Raw genomic sequence first — 18,677 nt, 5'->3', positions numbered from 1 at the left:
CTGTCTCTGGTGAATCCTCTCACCCTCCGCATCTCTGGCCTGTACCCCAGTTCTGTACAAATAAAAAAAAAATTTCTTGCAATTTTTATCACAATTTCCTCTATCTTCTGAGTTACAGTAACTCATTATAAACTTGAATTTACCTAAAATTTAGTAGTTTACTCACTTCCGTGCTTAGAGCAGAAATTAATAATGTTTAGTGTATGCTAAAAGGAAAGTGAATAAAAGTCCCTGAGGAGTAATTTTACAGCTTAACATTATTTACATTGTGCTTATTTTGCATAGAATGAACATTTGGGTGTTTAACTTGGGAGCATACAGTAGGAATCGATTTTTATATAGTAGGAAGGAAGTGACTTGTTTGACTCTGCCAATAAGAGATGATGCATTGTCATGTATGATTTGTTTGGAAAGGAAATGCTAGTTTTACAAAAGGTGGCAGAAAACAGAGAAGTGTCCATGGAAAGGTGACAGAAAGGAAATTGACCTTCTTTGAAGAAACCTGTGGTTCTGTCAGAACATTTTTTGGAGTTTACTACAGGGGAACACCTAGGCACAAATTTGTTAAAGCTATTCATGTTTTAGTGTTCTTATGGTAGCCCTGACAAATCCCAGCCTGTGAATAAGCAGATCCATTTCCTCTGAGAAGCATTGGTCCTGTTTCTTGGGACTTGTAAGAGTCATGTCTGTTCCTCCTCTTTACTGAGTACCTTTCCAGAGTATTAACACTTTTTCAAATATAAAGTATTGTGTGTGTAAATCAGCTAATTGCATAAATCCTCTGGATCACTGAGTGATGTATTTCATGTGAAGTACTAGTTTTGACTCTTAATGCCTGTTCCATGATAAGGTTGACAGACCATTTTATAAGTTGGTTGAAATATGAAATGTTTTTCAGAGAGCCAAATTAAATCTGTCAAATTATTCTAGGGCAACAACACTCTCCAATGCAGTTTCTTCCCTGGCAAGCACTGGCCTCTCTCTAACCAAAGTGGATGAAAGGGAAAAGCAGGCAGCATTAGAGGAAGAACAAGCTCGTTTAAAAGCTTTAAAGGTGGGTGTGTGCATTCCCTCAACTTGGAAAAACAATCACAGATGTTCATAAAGAAAATGGAACCTCTAAATAGATTATCTGTATTTAATGTATAGTTATTCATGTGAATTGAATCTCAGTAGTTCTCATTTTTATCCTACTTTTGATATTGATAAAACAGAATACCTTGCTACTCCAAGAGCAAAATTGGAAAATACTTTTTTCAGATGCTGTATAAACTGGTTTCTTTATGTCTTATGGTCATTCCCTTTCTCAACAGGAGCAGCGTCTAAAAGAACTTGCAAAGAAACCTCATACCTCTTTAACAACTGCAGCCTCTCCTGTATCCACCTCAGTAGGAGGTATAATGACTGCACCAGCCATTGATATATTTTCTACACCTAGTTCTTCTAACAGGTAGGTGGAAAGATTGAAGATTATTTGAATTATTATTTGAATGCATAAGTTTATAAACTATGTATTTCAGATTTAGGTTAATTCAATTTATTAATCATGAATTTAACAAAGATGATAAGTCATAGTTTTATAAAGTGATAGATTTATATTTTGCATATCTAGAAAATAGAAAATGATTAAATTATAAATTTATACTATTGGAATGTTTGTACAAATGTTTCATTGTATAAAAGTTAATTATAACTAAACATTTATGAAGTATTCAATGGTTCAAATCCCTTTTAATTTATGTGTGTTTGTAAACATAATATATATTTCAAAATGTTCTGTCATTGGGTATTAAATGTCTTTAATGTCTGCTCCTTGGTGTTAGCTCAGTAATCTGCAAAACAGTAAGACTTAAATTGCCATATTTCTGTGTGATTGAAGCCTGCCAGACCAACTCCAGTGAACTTGTTGCCTAATTTAAACTTCTTAACAATGGAAATTTAATATTACCAGACAAGAAGAATAATGGGCTTTTTCTAATCTATCCTATCTTTTATTTATGGTGTTTCAAAGTAGAAGTTTGAGAGTCAAATCTGGTTGAATCTTGACATTTTTCTCTTAATTTGTTTATTTGAACCTTAGTTTCAAATGATAAAAGGAATTATGTGGTATAGGTTAGTGGTTCTGAATCTTTAGCAAGTATTAGAGTCACTTGAAGGACTTATTTAACCTACAGATTTCTGATCATTACCCCTAGTTTCTGAATCAGTATTTATGGGGTGAGTTCCAATAACTTTCTAACAGGCTCCTCCTCTCTGACTTAGTTAAAATAATTAGCACAGTGGTTAGCATATAGTAATCCATAGAAAATGATGATTCCTTTGATTTTTGTTACCATTTATTGTACCTCATCTTTGAAAGATATTCTCTAAGTTTGACTCCTGTCATACAAACTCAGTGTAACTTAACTATAACTCTGTTGCTGCCTGTTCTTTGAAGTCTTAATGGGCAGATGGACAGAGTTTTTGTTGGATTTACTTTTGTGTTTTTTTTAGCCTTATTACTTTTTTGGTTTGTTCTCTTTTTTAAAAATTAATACTAATTTATGCATATGGAACTGGGGTACAAGCCACGAGGTGGGTGTGTGTGGGGGGTTGGGGGTCGTAAAAGGATTCACCAGAGACAGAGTGGTGAGCAGAACAGGAAGATTGATGAGGTACACTGCTGAGGGGAGCAGTGGGCAACATAGGAGAGGTCTTCTACGCCATGTGGGTTACCTTGCCAGGAATTTGTGCTGAAATATGTGGAGGCTAGCTTTTCAGTGCTGCGCTTTTAACCTTTTGCGCCACCAATGAGGGCCCTGTATGTTGTCTTCTTTAACCACAGTAAAATAACATGAACCTGTTAAGTTTCAAACTCTTCATTTGGTGATACTGGAAAGAAGTCTGTCTCAGGGAAGTTAGATAAAGGGAAAGAATAGTGACTGTTTTGAGCACGTAGCAACTAGATAAATGATTTGACCTTTTCCCTTAATAGTAGTAATAAAAGACAGATAACTATGTTCTTTTACAGAATGCTTGCTGTATATTTTGCACTGAATTTATTTGTATTTTTATTTATAGAGCTTTTTTTAACATCTAAAAGATGTCTTTGAAATTTGTTTTTGACTACATGAAAGCTAAAGATTATGCTTTACATAATGCCTCAATTTATAGTTAACTCTGGGACCTTTTTTATAAGTTTTTATCCTTTATCCTATAAAAAGTCTTGTCTAAGAAATATGTCCTATAAGTAATGTCACATAACTGGTGTTATATAATTGAGTATGGCTTATTATGAATTTATATAATCTCTGTTTTGAATTTTTTCTCGTTATTTATTGAGATGTTTTGGATAGTAAGCAGTAAATGTGAAATTAATAGGTAGGGTTTTGACTGCAATGTAATGTTCTTTGTAGGTTAAAAGATGACAGATTTTCTTTAAAAAATTAAACTTGCCATGAAGTTTCATGTTTTGCAATCATATTTAGGATAGTCCCTTAAGGAGCTGAGTATTTTCCTGGGGAAATTCTTCCTGAGTTGTTATTTGAATCCTATGTAAACTGAAGGTAGGGTACTTGAATATTTTTACAGACCTCAGAAGATACACTGTTGTGCGAGATGAATGGGGTTGTTAACCTCGCTGAAATTGTTCTTCCTTTGAGGCCTACATTTTTTGGCACTTTTTTTCACTGGTGTTTGTAATGTTTTTATGTACTGAAGCAGAGTGGCTAGTAGCTGTTGGCCGACTAAATAAAATACCTTTTCAAAATATCTTCCTAGCACATCAAAGCTACCAAATGATCTCCTTGATTTGCAACAGCCAAGTTTTCACCCATCTGTACATCCTATGTCAAGTGTCTCTCAGGTAGCAAGTACGTGGGGAGGTAAGCATTAGTGAATTCTACTTTTTATGTTGTCTTGGCATCTTTTCGACTTCTGTGATGTTTTACTTATTTGTGTAGTTTTTGCCCACATTTGTACATGAAAACTTGAAAAAAAAAATGACAGTAAAAGTAATTTTCCCCTTGATATTTTCATTTGATTATAAACTTAATTTTGGTACATTTGAGGTATAAAATGAGGTGTAATGAAGATAAAGAATCAAATATATGTTTTAAGTGTGAAATTATACTTTCAGGTTGAATTGCTGTTTTGTAGTTAGAAAATGCATGAGTTATTTTTGGTACAGAGGAAAAGTTTGTGGGGGGGAGTATAATATATATAAATATATATAAGTATAAATATATTGCAAATTTCTAATAAGACTTAAGTGGTTTTTTTAAGACAACTATTCTGCTTGGAATGGCAAGCTTTATGCTAGTTATATTTAATATAAGTGTTGATTTAATTCAGGCCTATAAGATTTTAATGTTCAGAAAATTGCCCCTTAATCTAACAGTCTTAACAGGAATGTTTGCAACATTAAGTAGTTTTAGTATGAACATGACCTGGTATTTGGAAGGAATGAACCTAGTCCATTTGTACTTTCCATTCATTTCCTTTGGTTGATTTTGGAGCTTCTGTTTGAATATAAGCATGATCTTATAAGCACTGAAATTGTTCAGACTAGGAAGGAGATACTCTGTATATTTGTAGTGGTGTGCATGTATAATCTGAATTTATCAGCCTACCTCATAGCAGAATAATTTAATTGTTCTAGTGAGTTTTTATAGTAAACAAATTAGGCTTTTTTCATCTTTAAAAATTCAAGAACTTTATTATCTGTTATAGTTAGTTATAAGTCAGTCTATGTTTTGTGTACTAAAGTGCAATCTCAATGAAGTCAGGAGTTATTTAGTATTTTGATCATTGATATGTCCTTGAGTCCTAGGATGCTTTTTGAGAGATAATACTTTATGTTTGCAGAGGTGTTTTGTATATGTTTATGAAATAGTAGACATTTTAATTTTTTTGACAGATTATTTCTGATTCAAGAGAGGACAGAGAAGAGAAATAGTGAAACATGGAAACTAGAATTTTAGTCTAATTTTGTGGGTTTTAACTTGATTTTATAACCTAATTGACTTTCAAGGCTAGTTAAATTTAAATCGTAAAATTTTGGAATAAATTCTAAAACTAAAAGCTAGTTTAAAATCAATAATTTTTAAAAAGGTTTTATGAGAATTATTTTTCTGAATGAACTATAGTGAACAGATTAAGGTTAAGAAAGGAGTTTCATTAGATCCTAATGATAGAAATCCTGATTTAAAAATGTTTAATCTGCCCAAATTCCCATGCTTATTTTCTCCTTTCTGTGAATTGCCTTAGAAAAGATGAGTAGAATTAAGATTACTATTAAGCAGTTTTAACTTGCTTCTCTTTTTAAGAGGCAAAAATTTTTAGGTTTAATAAGAATGTAACATTTCAAAGAAACTGAACTGTGAAATTGTTTGAACACCTTGTTCAATTCTAATAGTGACAAATTAAAGGTTTCTGCTTGGAATTGTTGATGTTATATGTGAAAACAGATAGACTACTATTATGAGAATAATTTTAAGTACTTTCAGCATTTAAGAATTAACCTATCACCCGTTAAAAGAGAAAGTATTCTATAGCAGTCTTAAGTGTGAATACAATATGTAGCAATATATTTAGCAAACTTTATTTTTCCAATTTAGGTTATTTTACTTTCTTTACTATTTCCATTGAAATTTCCCTTATTAATGTTATTGCTGTTATTGATACTGTAAAAAGTGTTAAAATAGAATTCAAGTACAGACAATAGCAATTCATTATTTTTTGTATTAATAAGCTTATTAGTATATAAATGGAAAGGATGATTATCTTTACCAGGAATCTCTCTATTTAAGAATTAAATTTTGTTTTGTTTTGACTTTTCATTTGAAGATACTAGGTATTCAAGTTTGGTGATAATTTCAGTTGACTTCTTTGTCACTAATAACTGAGGAGAATTTTAGTACTTCCTAATTCAGTGTTACTCATGTCCATGTTATTCAAGTTTTTGACTTTATTTTTAAGGTTAGATTAAGACAAATCAATAAAACTTATGTAGCAAAAGCTTTGATTATAAGTCACTCTTAAAGATTTTTTAAAATTAGCCATTTACCTGAATATTGAAAACATACAACATTTAATGATATTGCCTTTAAACAGTACCTTTTAAATGAAGGTGTGTTTTTTTTGTTATTCTAAAGCCTTGATTTCTGCATTTCTTGTTTTTATCATCTTAAAATATAAGAGAGACTTAAATAAGAAATGAGGTGTCAATAAACAGCAGTCATAGATTAGTCATATAGACTTAGGGGGTGTAAACCTTGCATGTTAATGTGAAAGTCCTTTAAGATTCCACCAAAAAACGAACATGACCAAGAAAGAGAACACAAGCTCACCTGTTAATCCCATTGCATTTTTAATGAGTCTTTCATTTTTCAAGAAAGTCTTGAGTCTATAAACACTTATTGAGTACTAATATATAAGAAAAATTTTAAATGTTTTCATTATTTTGAAATTGTGAGTTACAACATGTAATAATAAACATTATCCAACTTAGTATGCTGTTGTAATATTTCAAGCAAGATTTCAATATTTAATTCAGTCAAAAAATTATCCATTTGAAGTTTAATTTGCATGTTTTCTCAGCTAACAAGAAACAAACCACTATGAAAATAATTTTCCTTGTGTAAATAGAGAAGCAGGTATTTAGGTTCTTTAAGATATAATATGGTTGTAATGCTGTTTTCTAATTCTTATTATATCCTTTGCATTATATTTCTCTAATGCTAATCAACAAATTTTCAAATGAGTAATGATAAAAGTATAAAAGACTGATTTATTATTATCTATATTATAGTATCCACTAGTAGACTGACATCACTTAGATTACCCTATAGTGTTTTCTTAAATAAAGTGCTGGTTTTTGTTGTTGTCTAACCTCAATACCAATGCGTTTGTATACATCCCTGCACATTCTTCTTAAGATGTTTTATATAAAAAGACATAATCAATACTCAGTTTTTAGATGGAAACAACAATGATGAATAGACCAGTAGATAACTGCTAATCTTTTTCTGAACATATCTTTTCTTACAAACCAATTGATCTGTTATAGAAATGTATGTCCTTTTCCCCCCTTTTTTGATATAACTTCCTTCGTGGTTCATTTGAATGGAAAACTAGACAGATGTTTTTTGTTCCTTGCTTGTCCATGAAAGTACAAGTATTTTGAAAACCCCATGCCACTATCAAATATTTAAAAATAAAACTTAAACTGAATGGACTGACAAGAAATGCTATTTCTTTCTTATACAAGGAGTTAATGGCAGGAGTTATTATTAATACTTTCATTGTAGTCCAAAAAACCAACTTCTGATATCTATTTTTTATTTCTGAATTACTTTTTCTGATTCCTTTTCCTTGTTGTTCCTTTCATTGAAGAGTAGAGAAATAGGAAAGATGATTATTTGAGTTTGATTTGCACCTCAATGAATTTTGGTGTGTTTGTAGGTCTTTATTTTTTAGTGTGAATTGATGTTCTGTAATTTTCTAGAATGTATTTTTACACAAAAATCAGTTTTTAAAGATTTACTACATTTAAGCCAGTGACCTCAGTATTTTCTGCCTTAAAACTGTAGTTGGATTTATTAATTATCTTGAATTTAGTGACTTAGTGTGCTTATATTGTGATAAATGAGCTGGTCTTTAGGCCATGGCTGCCTTTATAATTCTTTGAGTAAAAAACAGAGAAGTTACTTCAGTATTCTTCAGGAATGGTCACAAACTAGACAAGAACAGGCTTCTAGTTGGAAGCACAGGTATATCTTCTTATTTTTAATTGTTATAGAAGAAAGCATTAAGACACTTAGTGTTCTGCTCCTTAATTTTTTCCTAGCCATTTACTTAAGGTAGGGTAAATGACTTTCAGTCACTAGAATGTGGTAGAGGTATAGTAAATACATGGCTCTAAAATGACTTTAGATGTACAATTTGATAATAGCATATATCTGCTACCATTAACAAATTATTTAAAGTCTAAGTGACTTGGCTTTAAAGCTTAGCTCAGTCATCAGATCTGTTTCAAAGGTACTAAATGACCTATCTTTCTTTTTTGTTCTTACTTTTCTTACATCCTTTCGCTATCCCATATATGTTATCTGCACATGTAGAGACAGCTTTTTACTCAAATACTTTGAGTTTTGACAATTTACTTATTATTACACATACATCAATTGTATCTATACATTTTGTAAATAGAGTTATGCTGCCAAAGCCAGTACCGTTCTACTTGCTGTGCAGAGCATGGTTCAGGGTCATTAACTCTCACAGAAATATTTTGGTTATTCTTTTTTTCAGCTACCTAACTGTTGGCTTCTTGATATCAGAGAGTAGATCTATGCTTAGTATACTGCTTTTATTAATGAACACACATATTTTTTTTTTCTGAGGATTCATTTTAAAATATGTTAAATGCAATTCTTCCATCTTGGTGGCTAGGTATTTTTACATTAAAGATTAATAATAATATAGCTACTACTTTTCACTTTGCACTTTTGACTAATTACTATACTAATTAATTTACTTCCTTTCTTCATTTTGCTGTAATGCACTTCGACTGCACAGATCCTTTCTCTGCTACTGTAGATGCTGTTGATGATGCCATTCCAAGCTTAAATCCTTTCCTCACAAAAAGTAGTGGTGATGTTCACCTTCCCATTTCTTCAGATGTATCCACTTTTACTACTAGGACACCTACTCATGAAATGTTTGTTGGTAAAGTACCATTTAACCTTTCTTTCCAATTAATGTTTATACTGCCTAAATATTTTTGTGTCCATTATTTTTAAAGCACTGCACTAATTACTTTGGATTTGAACATCAAATTTGACAATAGACAAAATAGCAATAATATAGTAAGGCTTTTAAATTGATGCTAGTAGTCCTAATTTTATTTAATGCCAAGTTTTTAGGAAAGAATATTTCCTTTGAAATCGAATTTTTTTAGTGTTCTGTTTTTATCATGTTAACGGTGCAAGTACGCAAGCTGTTTAAAATCACATACTACGTCCTGTTTATTTGTTTGGACAATTGATCCAAGAGTAGCAACTCTTCAGGTTATGTGTTTATATGTGCTTAAAGTTTTCTCTTTGCTTGGGAGAAAGGGTAGTTATCACTCTTAAAGGTAACTTCATCTTTTTCCTTTACTGTGGTAGTACAACTTCAAATTATCACAAATCAATATATATTGTTCCATTCTTCACTATTCCATTTCATTGTTAGCTTAGAGGTAAATGAAGAGTAGGAAATGAAGAACACCTGGATTAAAATACCTTTAATTTTGTATTAAAAATTCATTAAAAAACTCAAAATTTGACATTAGATTTATACAAGAGTAACTTTTTAAGTATATACTAAATTGAAAAAATTGTGGATCCTGCTAAAAATATATAAGCTCTTCCAACCCCCCACCCCTAACATATATGATTTAACTGCTTTTATTCGAAGCACAGTGGTAAAAATTTAAATCTTTTATTAAAATGATACAATTTTGATTAATCAAAAATCTCATTTATGTACACTATATAGATCACTTGTCATATTCTCTTAAGAGGAAGGAAGGTTGGTGGCTAGAAAGCAATATTTGGAGATTGAGAAAGTTCAAAGTCAGGTTCTCTAGTTACATGTAACTAGTTTAGCAGCTCCAGAGTATAATAATTGATTGCAGTAATCCCTACATGACCTTATAATGCATTAAAAACTCTATAAAATGGGATTGAAATTAAATCTCGTATTTGGTTACTTTTTAGAATACTTGTCAAACGGAGTGTCTTACTTGCTAGGTAATGAAGGGTCAATGGAGGTATCCTTGAGTGTGTGGTTTTGAGTTTTGTTTTTATTTATATATGTGTGTGTGCATATATATATGCATATATATATATGTATATGCTTATGCTTTATAATTACTGAATTCAAACTATTATGTGTTTAGTAAATATGGTTGCTTGTTTCTTTTTAAGACCATTGCCTTAATTTAGGAATAGGAAACAGATATCTTTGGTACTGTATATTTCCATCTTGAACATATCAGAGTAATGCACAGTCTTTAGGTTATTACATCTGTTTTCACTGAAGAGAGACAGAACAGAAGGCAGTGACCATACTTTCAAAAATTGTAGCTATTTGCATATAAAAATAAGTACAGTAGAAATAGTTAAAAGCCATTGTGAGAGGGTTACTTTTTGGCTTAAAGGAATGTGTACAATGAGAAGAAAATACTAGAAATGTCATTTTCCTAATGTTTTGTAAGTTTAGACGTTTGGGCTGGGACAAAGGAAGTAAAAACAGATCAGTAAAGTTCAAGGGCATACTTCAAGTGAGTAGCAAAGACCACCACATAGTGTTTGGTGCAGGTTTCTACTCTTTTTTTGGTATAAGAGTATTATTTCCATTTTATGCATGAATCAGCTGGTTGCTAGAAAAGTTAAATGCACCATGCTTGGGATTAAAACCCAAAGTATAAAACCTATTGCTGTTATACAGTGATTTTTCCCTTATGAAAATCCAGATTTTTAATTTTGAACCATTGTGTACTCTTTCTGAGGGCATATTACAAATTATGGAATAAAGTATGCTTTTATTAACGATTTGGGATTAGTGTAGAGCAAGGATCCAACACATTTTTTCTTAAAGATTGTTTTAGCTTGTGAATCACATGATCTCTGTTGCATCTATTCAACTTTGACATTATAAAGACACCTATGACAATACATAAACACATGAGCATGACTTTGTTTCAGTAAAATTTTATTTACAACAACATGCAGCTGTTTGTTGATCCCTACCCAAAAGAGACTTTTAAGTAAGTTTTTCAAATAAGTCCCTGAGAAGTAGGGTTGTGTAATAAAAATTCCAACAGTATCTGACTCAATAGGAAAAGCATGAAAAAACCATCCAAGTTATGTCATTCCTAGAGCTACATTATCTGATTAGTCACTAACCTCATATCATTTAAAGTATTGATTAAAATAAAATGTCAAAAAAAATGTACTTCCTTAATTGTGTTAACTACATTTCCATTGCTCAGTGGCACATATGACTAGCAGTTGACATATTGGACAAGGGAGATTTCTGTAAGGTTGTAATTAGAAAGTTCTGTGCAGTATTCCTGTAGAACAGTGGTCAACAAACTTCATGGAGAGTGCCAGATAAGTATTTTAGGCTTTATAGGATACCTAAAATCATTGCTTTTCTTTCTTACATTTTTAAAAAACTTTTTAAAATGTAGAAATTGTTTTTGACTTAATGACTATGTAGAAAAAAATAACAGATTGTAGTTTGCTAACTCCTCTTATTTAAAATGAAGAATGATCCAGAAAAAGTAGCTGCCTATATAACTCTTTAGCCCTTGCAGAGGAGGACCTGTTAACTGTGTTCAGAGTACTAATATTGTGCCCTTATTAAAGCTCTAAGAACGCTGAATTGGACTCTCTCTCCACCCTCCACCACACCCCCAGAGAACACAAGGGGTTAAGTCTCAGCACTATGAAACTTAGTTATCTGTAGCACAAGTTTGATCCCCATCCAGGGAGTTACTAACCCATATGGTGCAGCAGACCTCCCCTCTCTCCTCTTGTTTCCTGCTGCTCCTCTCAGCAGGGTGTTCAGTAGATCCATCTGTTCTGCTCCCCACTCTGTCTCCACTGAATCCTCTCATCTCTCCCCTACCCCCCAAATAACCTTATGTCTGGTCTACACTCAAGCTCTTGTATGCGTAAATAAATAAAAATTTAAATTAATAAAAGAACACTGAATTGTAAGTCTCAGTTAACCTAGCTATGCCATGTGAATGGGACCTTGACTAGGCCTTCTTCCTCATCTGTAAAAGAAGACATAGGAGACAGGTTAGTATTGGCTTCATATTTCTTTATTTCAACAGATGCAGTTTTAGTTATGTTTTAAAATGTTGTGAACATAGGTAATAAGTATATTTAAACACTTATAATGGAGTATTACTAATACTCATAAAGGAGGAATATTGCTTTTTTCTATTTTAGTAAAGTGTAATTTGAAGAATGCTAAGTTCTTGGACTTCCCTGGTTTTATTTTTAATTACTCCATTTCACTCTTTAACTGTTCTTCCTTATCTGTTTTTCTTTTTTCTGTCCTTTCCCCTCTGCTCATATGCCTTGTCAAATTTTTTTTTGGCACTCAAGCTTACCCTAGTACTACCTTTTTGTGCCATGAGCCTTCCACTGTAGCTGGTTTATTTGGAGGTAGGTAAAGGTATCTCTAAAACTTACTGATTTATTTATCCAGGAGGGATTTCCTTTGTTGTCATTTTCCTTAGAATGGGTTTTTGAAAATTGGGGAAGAAAAAAATACTTAGCTTTTGAGGAACAAATTTGCCAGATTTTGTTTGCCTTTATTAATAAACTACATGGTTACTTTGTGAATGGATACCTGTCACCTTCCTATTTCAGTCTGTACTCAAAACTAAAATTTTTGGCAGATTATACGATTACCAGTTTATATAAAGATCTTTGTGGAGATGTTAGTGGTAAACAGTGGAACATTTTTACTTCAGCAGGTGTGGTATTTCTTTTGGAAAGAAGTCTACTTTTCTAGCACCATGGAAAGGCTATAGTGGGAAGTAGTGTTCAGGGACGCATAGGCAATTTGATCCTCTTGTATTTCTTTCCAAATATATTCTAACCCAAAATCTAGCAGATTTCTGTTGATTATCTTAGTTGCCATTGTAAGTGGGCTTGATGATGATAATAAAAAATTGAGGTTCTTTACTGCCAGTAAGAATTAGACATAAAAATGGAGTTTATGAGAGCATGTGATGAAAAGGATGTTTGGAATACAGTGAACTTGGGTTTTAATTCCAGTTCTTAGTTCCTTTATGGTGATTGTTAAGCAAGTATGTGACCTTTATAAGCTTATGAAGATTGGTATAATGATAATCTTGCAGGGTTGCATGAGTTTACACATCTGACTATAACATTTAGCACTATTCCTGGCACACAAAATCTTTAAAGACTGTGCAGATCACTTCATACTTGAAGGGCATATCTTACCTAAATTATAATTTAATCACCAGACTCAATCATGAACACTGGTTATTTTTGTATTAATTTTCAATTTTATTATTTTGGCCTAAAATTTTCTTTAGTCTCTTCATTCTGTAAAATGAGGATGATAAAAGCTATTTTATAGAATTATTGTGAGCTATAAATACTGTTTATAAAGTCCTTATATGGTGTTGACAATAAATTATAGCAGAACTTTCATAAAATATATGAGAATTCAGTAGGAAACAACTTGTCAAACACCTATCAAAAATATCAACAACCCAGCTAGTTTTTCTTAAAGTTTTTTGGAATTACTGTTCATTCCCAAATCTGTTCATCTTCGTATTTGTTCTTTAGAGCAGTGGCTTATTAATCAGTGACCTGGTACTGGTGAGTGAATTTCTTTGATGAAATGAAAAAAATAGGTAGAATAATGTAGTGATTGTTTCTAAAATTAATCTTAATTTGAAGAGTCTGCTCATCTAGTCCTACCTAACCTTTTATATTCTTTTATACTCTTTAATCTGTACTTCACAGATTTAGGACCCTGAGGTCCGTCCTGGAGATGCGACCTCTTTTTTTGAAAGTAGTAATGTTTTTTGTTTTACTATAAAGGGAGGAATATCTTTGATATCAACCAAATTTTAGAAGGTTGAGGTAAAATAAAAATTTGCTGTATTGTCCTATTTGTAAATTATTGTCCCATGCATTTTCTAAAGTTTAGTAAAATTATAGCCAAGATACTGCTTCCAGAATGATTTGAAAAATATTGTTTATTCTTAATGCTGTTAGGATGGCATGGACACATAATTAAACTTACAACTTTTCTTCTTTTATGAGTAAATATATTGTTTCTTTTTGTAAGGATTTATAAGAAACAATAAGCCCATGGTATAATTCTTAAACTGTTTGGTACACTTTAAAATGCTGTTAATTGCTTAGTCTGTAGAAATCTAGGAACCTATTAATTAGTGATGCTACTTATATACTGAGTTATTTTGTATTTGTTAGTATGTTCTCAAAGTATGAGCAGTAAGTTAAGTCTTTGAGTTAGAAATTTTGAGGAGGTTAATATTAAACCAAGTCAAACTTGTACATTTTTAAAAGTGTGTGCCCTATGAAAAATTTATGCTGTGTTGTTAAATGTTTCTTCTACACTTATTTGTAATATCTTGTACAAGTTACTGTTAATAGTAAATTGTTGATTCTGTGTTCTATCTTTGAGGACCTTCCTGGATTGCTCACCGAATCTGGTCTTTCTTTTTATATATTTTTTGATTAGTCTTTATAGTACAGGTTGTACTTTATTTCCTAGTGGTATGTATTAGACATAGGAGAGAGTCTAGCAGAAAGAGAAAGCATTTTAGCAGAAAGTTGAGAGTGCCTAAATTTAGGACTCAGTTTTAAACTCTTCATAATGATACAATTTTTAATCTTAAAATAATCAGATTTTTTTAAGCAGTATTACTTTATAGGCTTGAGTGATGAATGAGAATTTAGAAGCCACTTATATCCAAGAGGCTTTTGTGATCCAAGCTAGACTGTTCTCTACTTGGATATATACTCAGTGATTGGAATTTCTATCATGTGACAGCCTTGATCTTTTTAGATAAATTGGTTCTTTTCAGGCCCTAGAAATTCAGAACCAGATCTCACAAATGCACAACTTTACATAGTTGAAAGTTTTATATATATATTTACCTCAGCATAGGCTGGTTTTAGAATACTTGGAGACTATAAGTAATTATTAATGTCATCATAATAGTAAAACAGTGAAGTATTTCCTATTTATATTCTGATATTTCGACCTAAACTGAGTTAAAATACTTATCAAGGCCACAGACGGAGGCTTCCTGATCATTTGGCTCACATAGAGGGAACCTGGGACATCAGAAGGCTACAAAGATCAACAGACACCTTCCAGAGACAAGGACTCGAGTTACCAGAAGAAGCTGAACACCACAAGAGACCCCTGAGCGTCATTGGCAGAGATGGCAGACATAATTCCACACAGTAGAGGCTGGAAAAATAGATATTGAAACAAAACAAGGCGCAGAACACCCTCCACAACTGAAGTGTCTGGAAGTCCCTCTACCATCCCAGAACATCCAGAAAGAATGCCAGTCAATAATAGCAACACCATGTCTTAACGAATAGAAAGTATTAGAAAATACACAACAGGAAAAGAAGACAAATATTCAGGCAAGTCCACAGGGGGAAAATTCACCACAAAAAAGATCAGTCAGCAGAAACCACCAAAGAAATAGAATTCAGAATCATGATAAACTAACAAAAAGAAGATGGATGAGAAGGAAAAAAATTAAATGAAGCAAACCATCAGGGAATTGAAGAATACAAACCAGAAGTGAAAAAGAAAAAAAAGATGAGAGATAAACACTCAATGAACTGAAGAGAAAAAATGAGACATTATAAAAAGAAATAGAAGAAATGCAAGAGATGAAAAAACCATTAGAGATAAAGAATGCTGGGAAAAGTAATGAAAACAGGATAGATGAAATGGAAGAACAAATCAGCTCCTTTGAAAATGCAGAAATAAAGAGAATTAAAACAAAGAGAAATAAAAAGGAAAAGGAATGAAGAAACACTTCAAGACCTATCTGACACCACTAGGAAAGGAAATATCAAAGTTACAGGTATCCTAGAAGGTGAAGAGAAAGGCCAAGGAATAGAGAGAACTTCCCTAATATGAAGAAGGAGATGAAAGTAGATGTCCAAGAAGCAAAAAGAACGCCAAACTACCATGACAGGAGAAATACAGCAAGACACATCATAGTAAGACTACCAAGAATACAAGACAAGGAAAGGATAATGAGAATGACGAGAAAAGAAACAAATAACTTATCAAGGGAAACCGATTAGGCTGACATCAGACTTCTCCAAAGAGACACTATGGGCAAGAAGAGATTGAGGGATATTTTGAACAAACTCCAAAGCATTAAATGCCAACCAAGAATTCTCTATCCTGCGAAGCTCTCCTTCCTCTATGAAAAAAGAATAAGGACATTTTCAGACAAACAGCAACTTCTCAATTTTGTCATGACTAAACCCCCACTCGTTAAAATACTGCAAGAAGCCCTCAAACCAAATCCAACAGAAGAATGGACAAGAACAGTTCAAAACAAGAAATAAAAATACAAAAAGGACCAAAATGGCAAATGTAGGTGCCAGTATATCAGTATTATCTCTAAATGTAAATGGCTTAAACTCATCAATAATAAAAAGACACAAGAGTTGCAGGATGGATTAAAAAACAGAACCCAACGTTCTGCTGTCTGCAGGAAACACAATCTAACTGCAAAAGATAAAAACACATTGAAAATAAAAGGATGGAAAACAATTCTACAAGCAAATGGACCAAAAAAGAAGGCAGGAATAGCTATTTTTAGATCAAATAGACTTGAAACTAAAAAAAGGTTAAAAGAGACACAAAAGGCCATTACATTATGATTTAGGGGACAATACAACAAGAAGACACAACAATCATCAACATATATGCACCAAATGAAGGAGCACCAAAATATATCAGGAAACTACTGTCATCTATGAAAACATATATCAGAGAAAATACATACAAAGGAGACTTCCAACACACCACTTTCCACAATGGACAGATCAGCAAGACAAAAAATAAACAGACACTAAAGCTCTGAACAAGGACCTGGACAACATGGGTCTAACAGACAGCTATAGCATACTGCACCCAAAAAAATCTGAGTACACATTTTTCTCAAACCCACATGGATCATTCTCTAGGATTGACCACATACTGTGTCACAAGATAATACACTAAGATCGAAATCATACCAACTATTTTCTCATACCATGAAGGAGTCAAACTAGAAATAAACTATATGAGGAAGACAAGAAACCCACCTACCATGTGGAGACTGAAACTCACACTACTGGAGGACCTTTGGATCAATGAGGAGATCAAAGAAGAAATAAAAAAAAATACCTGGAGAAGAATGACAATGACAACACAAATCTCCAAAGCTTAAGGGACACATTAAAAGCAGTTATAAGAGGAAAATACATAGCATTACAGGCTCACATAAGGAAACAAGAAATAACTCAAACAACCTAATGTTCCACCTTAAAGAACTGGAAAAAGAAGAACAAAACAACCCACGAGCCAGTAAAAGACAGTAAACAAAGTCAAATCAGAAATAAATGAAATGGATGTTAGAAAAACAGTCCCAAAAAAATCAGTGAGACCAAAAGTTGATTCTTCGAAAAAGTAAACAAGATAGGCCACTAGCGTAGCTCACAAAGAAAAAACAAGAGAAAGTACAAATGAACAGAATCATAAATAAAAGAGAAATCACAACAGATCCAGCAGAAATCAAAAGAATAATCAGAGGATACTATGAGCAACTATATGCAAACAAGTTGGACAATTTAGCAGAAATAGACAAATTCCAACTCTATAATCACCCAAAGCTAGATAAAGAAGAAATAGAACCACTAAACAGGCCAATTACAAGCAAGGAAATTGAAGAAATAATCAAAACCCTCCCCAAAAATAAAAGTCCAGGACCAGATGGATTTACAAATGAATTTTACTGAAGTTCAGAAAAGGACTAGGGCCTATTCTACACAGACTCATCCCAAAAAATCAAAAAAGAAGGAAAACTACCACATACTTTCTATGAAGGCAACATCACACTAATACCAAATGACTTAACAAAGAAGACACACAAAAAAGAAAACTTCAGACCAATCTCCCTAATGAACACTGATGCAGAAATCCTCAACAGAATCTTAGCCAACAGAATCCAACAATGCATTAAAAGAATAATACACCATGACTAAGTGGGCTTTATCCCAGGAGCATAAGGGATGGTTCAACATCAGAAAACCAATTCATATAATCCATCACATCAACCGACAGAAGAATAAAAACCACATAATCATATCAATAGATGTGGAGAAGGCATTTGACAAACTTCACACCCAATTATGTTTAAGGCCCTCGTAATCCTCAGAATAGTAGGAATATACCTCAACATGATAAAAGCCATATATGACCAACCCACAGCCACTATTATCCTCAGCGGAGAAAAACTGAAAGCCTTTCCCTTGAGATCAGTAATAAAACAACGGTGTCCACTATTGCCACTGCTCTTCAACATAACATTGGAAGTTCAAACCAGAACAATAAGACAGGATAAAGCCACACAAGGAATGCAATCAGGGAAAGAAGAAGTAAAACTGTCCTTAATTGCAGATGATACGTCAATCTACATGGAAAACCCTAAAAACTCCACAGAGAAACTAATTAAAGCCATCAACCAGTTTAGCAAGGTAGCAGGATAGAAAATCAACACAGAAAAATTAGAGGCCTTCCTTTCTTCAGACAACCAGTCAGAAGAAACAAATTAAAAAAAAAAAACCCATCCCCTTTTCAATTAAAACATAATCAAATACCTGGGAATCAACCTAACAAGAGGTAAAAGACCTACAGAAAGAAGATTACAAAACACTTTTAAAAGAAATTCAAGAAGACACCATGAAACGGAAGGACATCCCCTGCTCATGGATTGGGATAATAAACATCATCAAAATGGCCATGCTACCAATAGCGATATACAGATTTAACGCCATCCCAATAAAAGTCTCAATGACATTCTTCAAAGAAATAGAAAAAAT

At 32.6% G+C, this 18,677-nt stretch overlaps 1 protein-coding gene across 12 annotated transcripts in view; it reads left to right on the top strand.

The window, feature by feature from the left end:
* Nucleotides 1–18,677, top strand: part of PICALM (phosphatidylinositol binding clathrin assembly protein) — a 91,353-nt gene that overhangs the window by 50,416 nt on the left and 22,260 nt on the right. For 7 of the 12 annotated variants that reach the window (XM_004683267.2, XM_012725545.1, XM_012725546.1 and 4 more), the window contains exons 10-12: nucleotides 931–1,054; nucleotides 1,314–1,450; nucleotides 3,760–3,863. In XM_004683267.2, coding sequence (XP_004683324.1) covers nucleotides 931–1,054; nucleotides 1,314–1,450; nucleotides 3,760–3,863 — 365 coding nt within the window. Of the gene's footprint in view, nucleotides 1–930; nucleotides 1,055–1,313; nucleotides 1,451–3,759; nucleotides 3,864–8,556; nucleotides 8,707–18,677 lie in introns of all 12 variants that reach the window. The other 5 variants (XM_012725539.1, XM_004683265.2, XM_012725540.1 and 2 more) reach the window with 1 other exon arrangement.

Source organism: Condylura cristata, unplaced genomic scaffold, assembly GCF_000260355.1.
Source record: "Condylura cristata isolate star-nosed mole 26May11 unplaced genomic scaffold, ConCri1.0 scaffold00015, whole genome shotgun sequence".
Classification (NCBI taxonomy): domain Eukaryota; kingdom Metazoa; phylum Chordata; class Mammalia; order Eulipotyphla; family Talpidae; genus Condylura; species Condylura cristata.
Note: the sequence above shows the minus strand (reverse complement) of the source record. Positions and strands in the feature narration are given on the sequence as shown.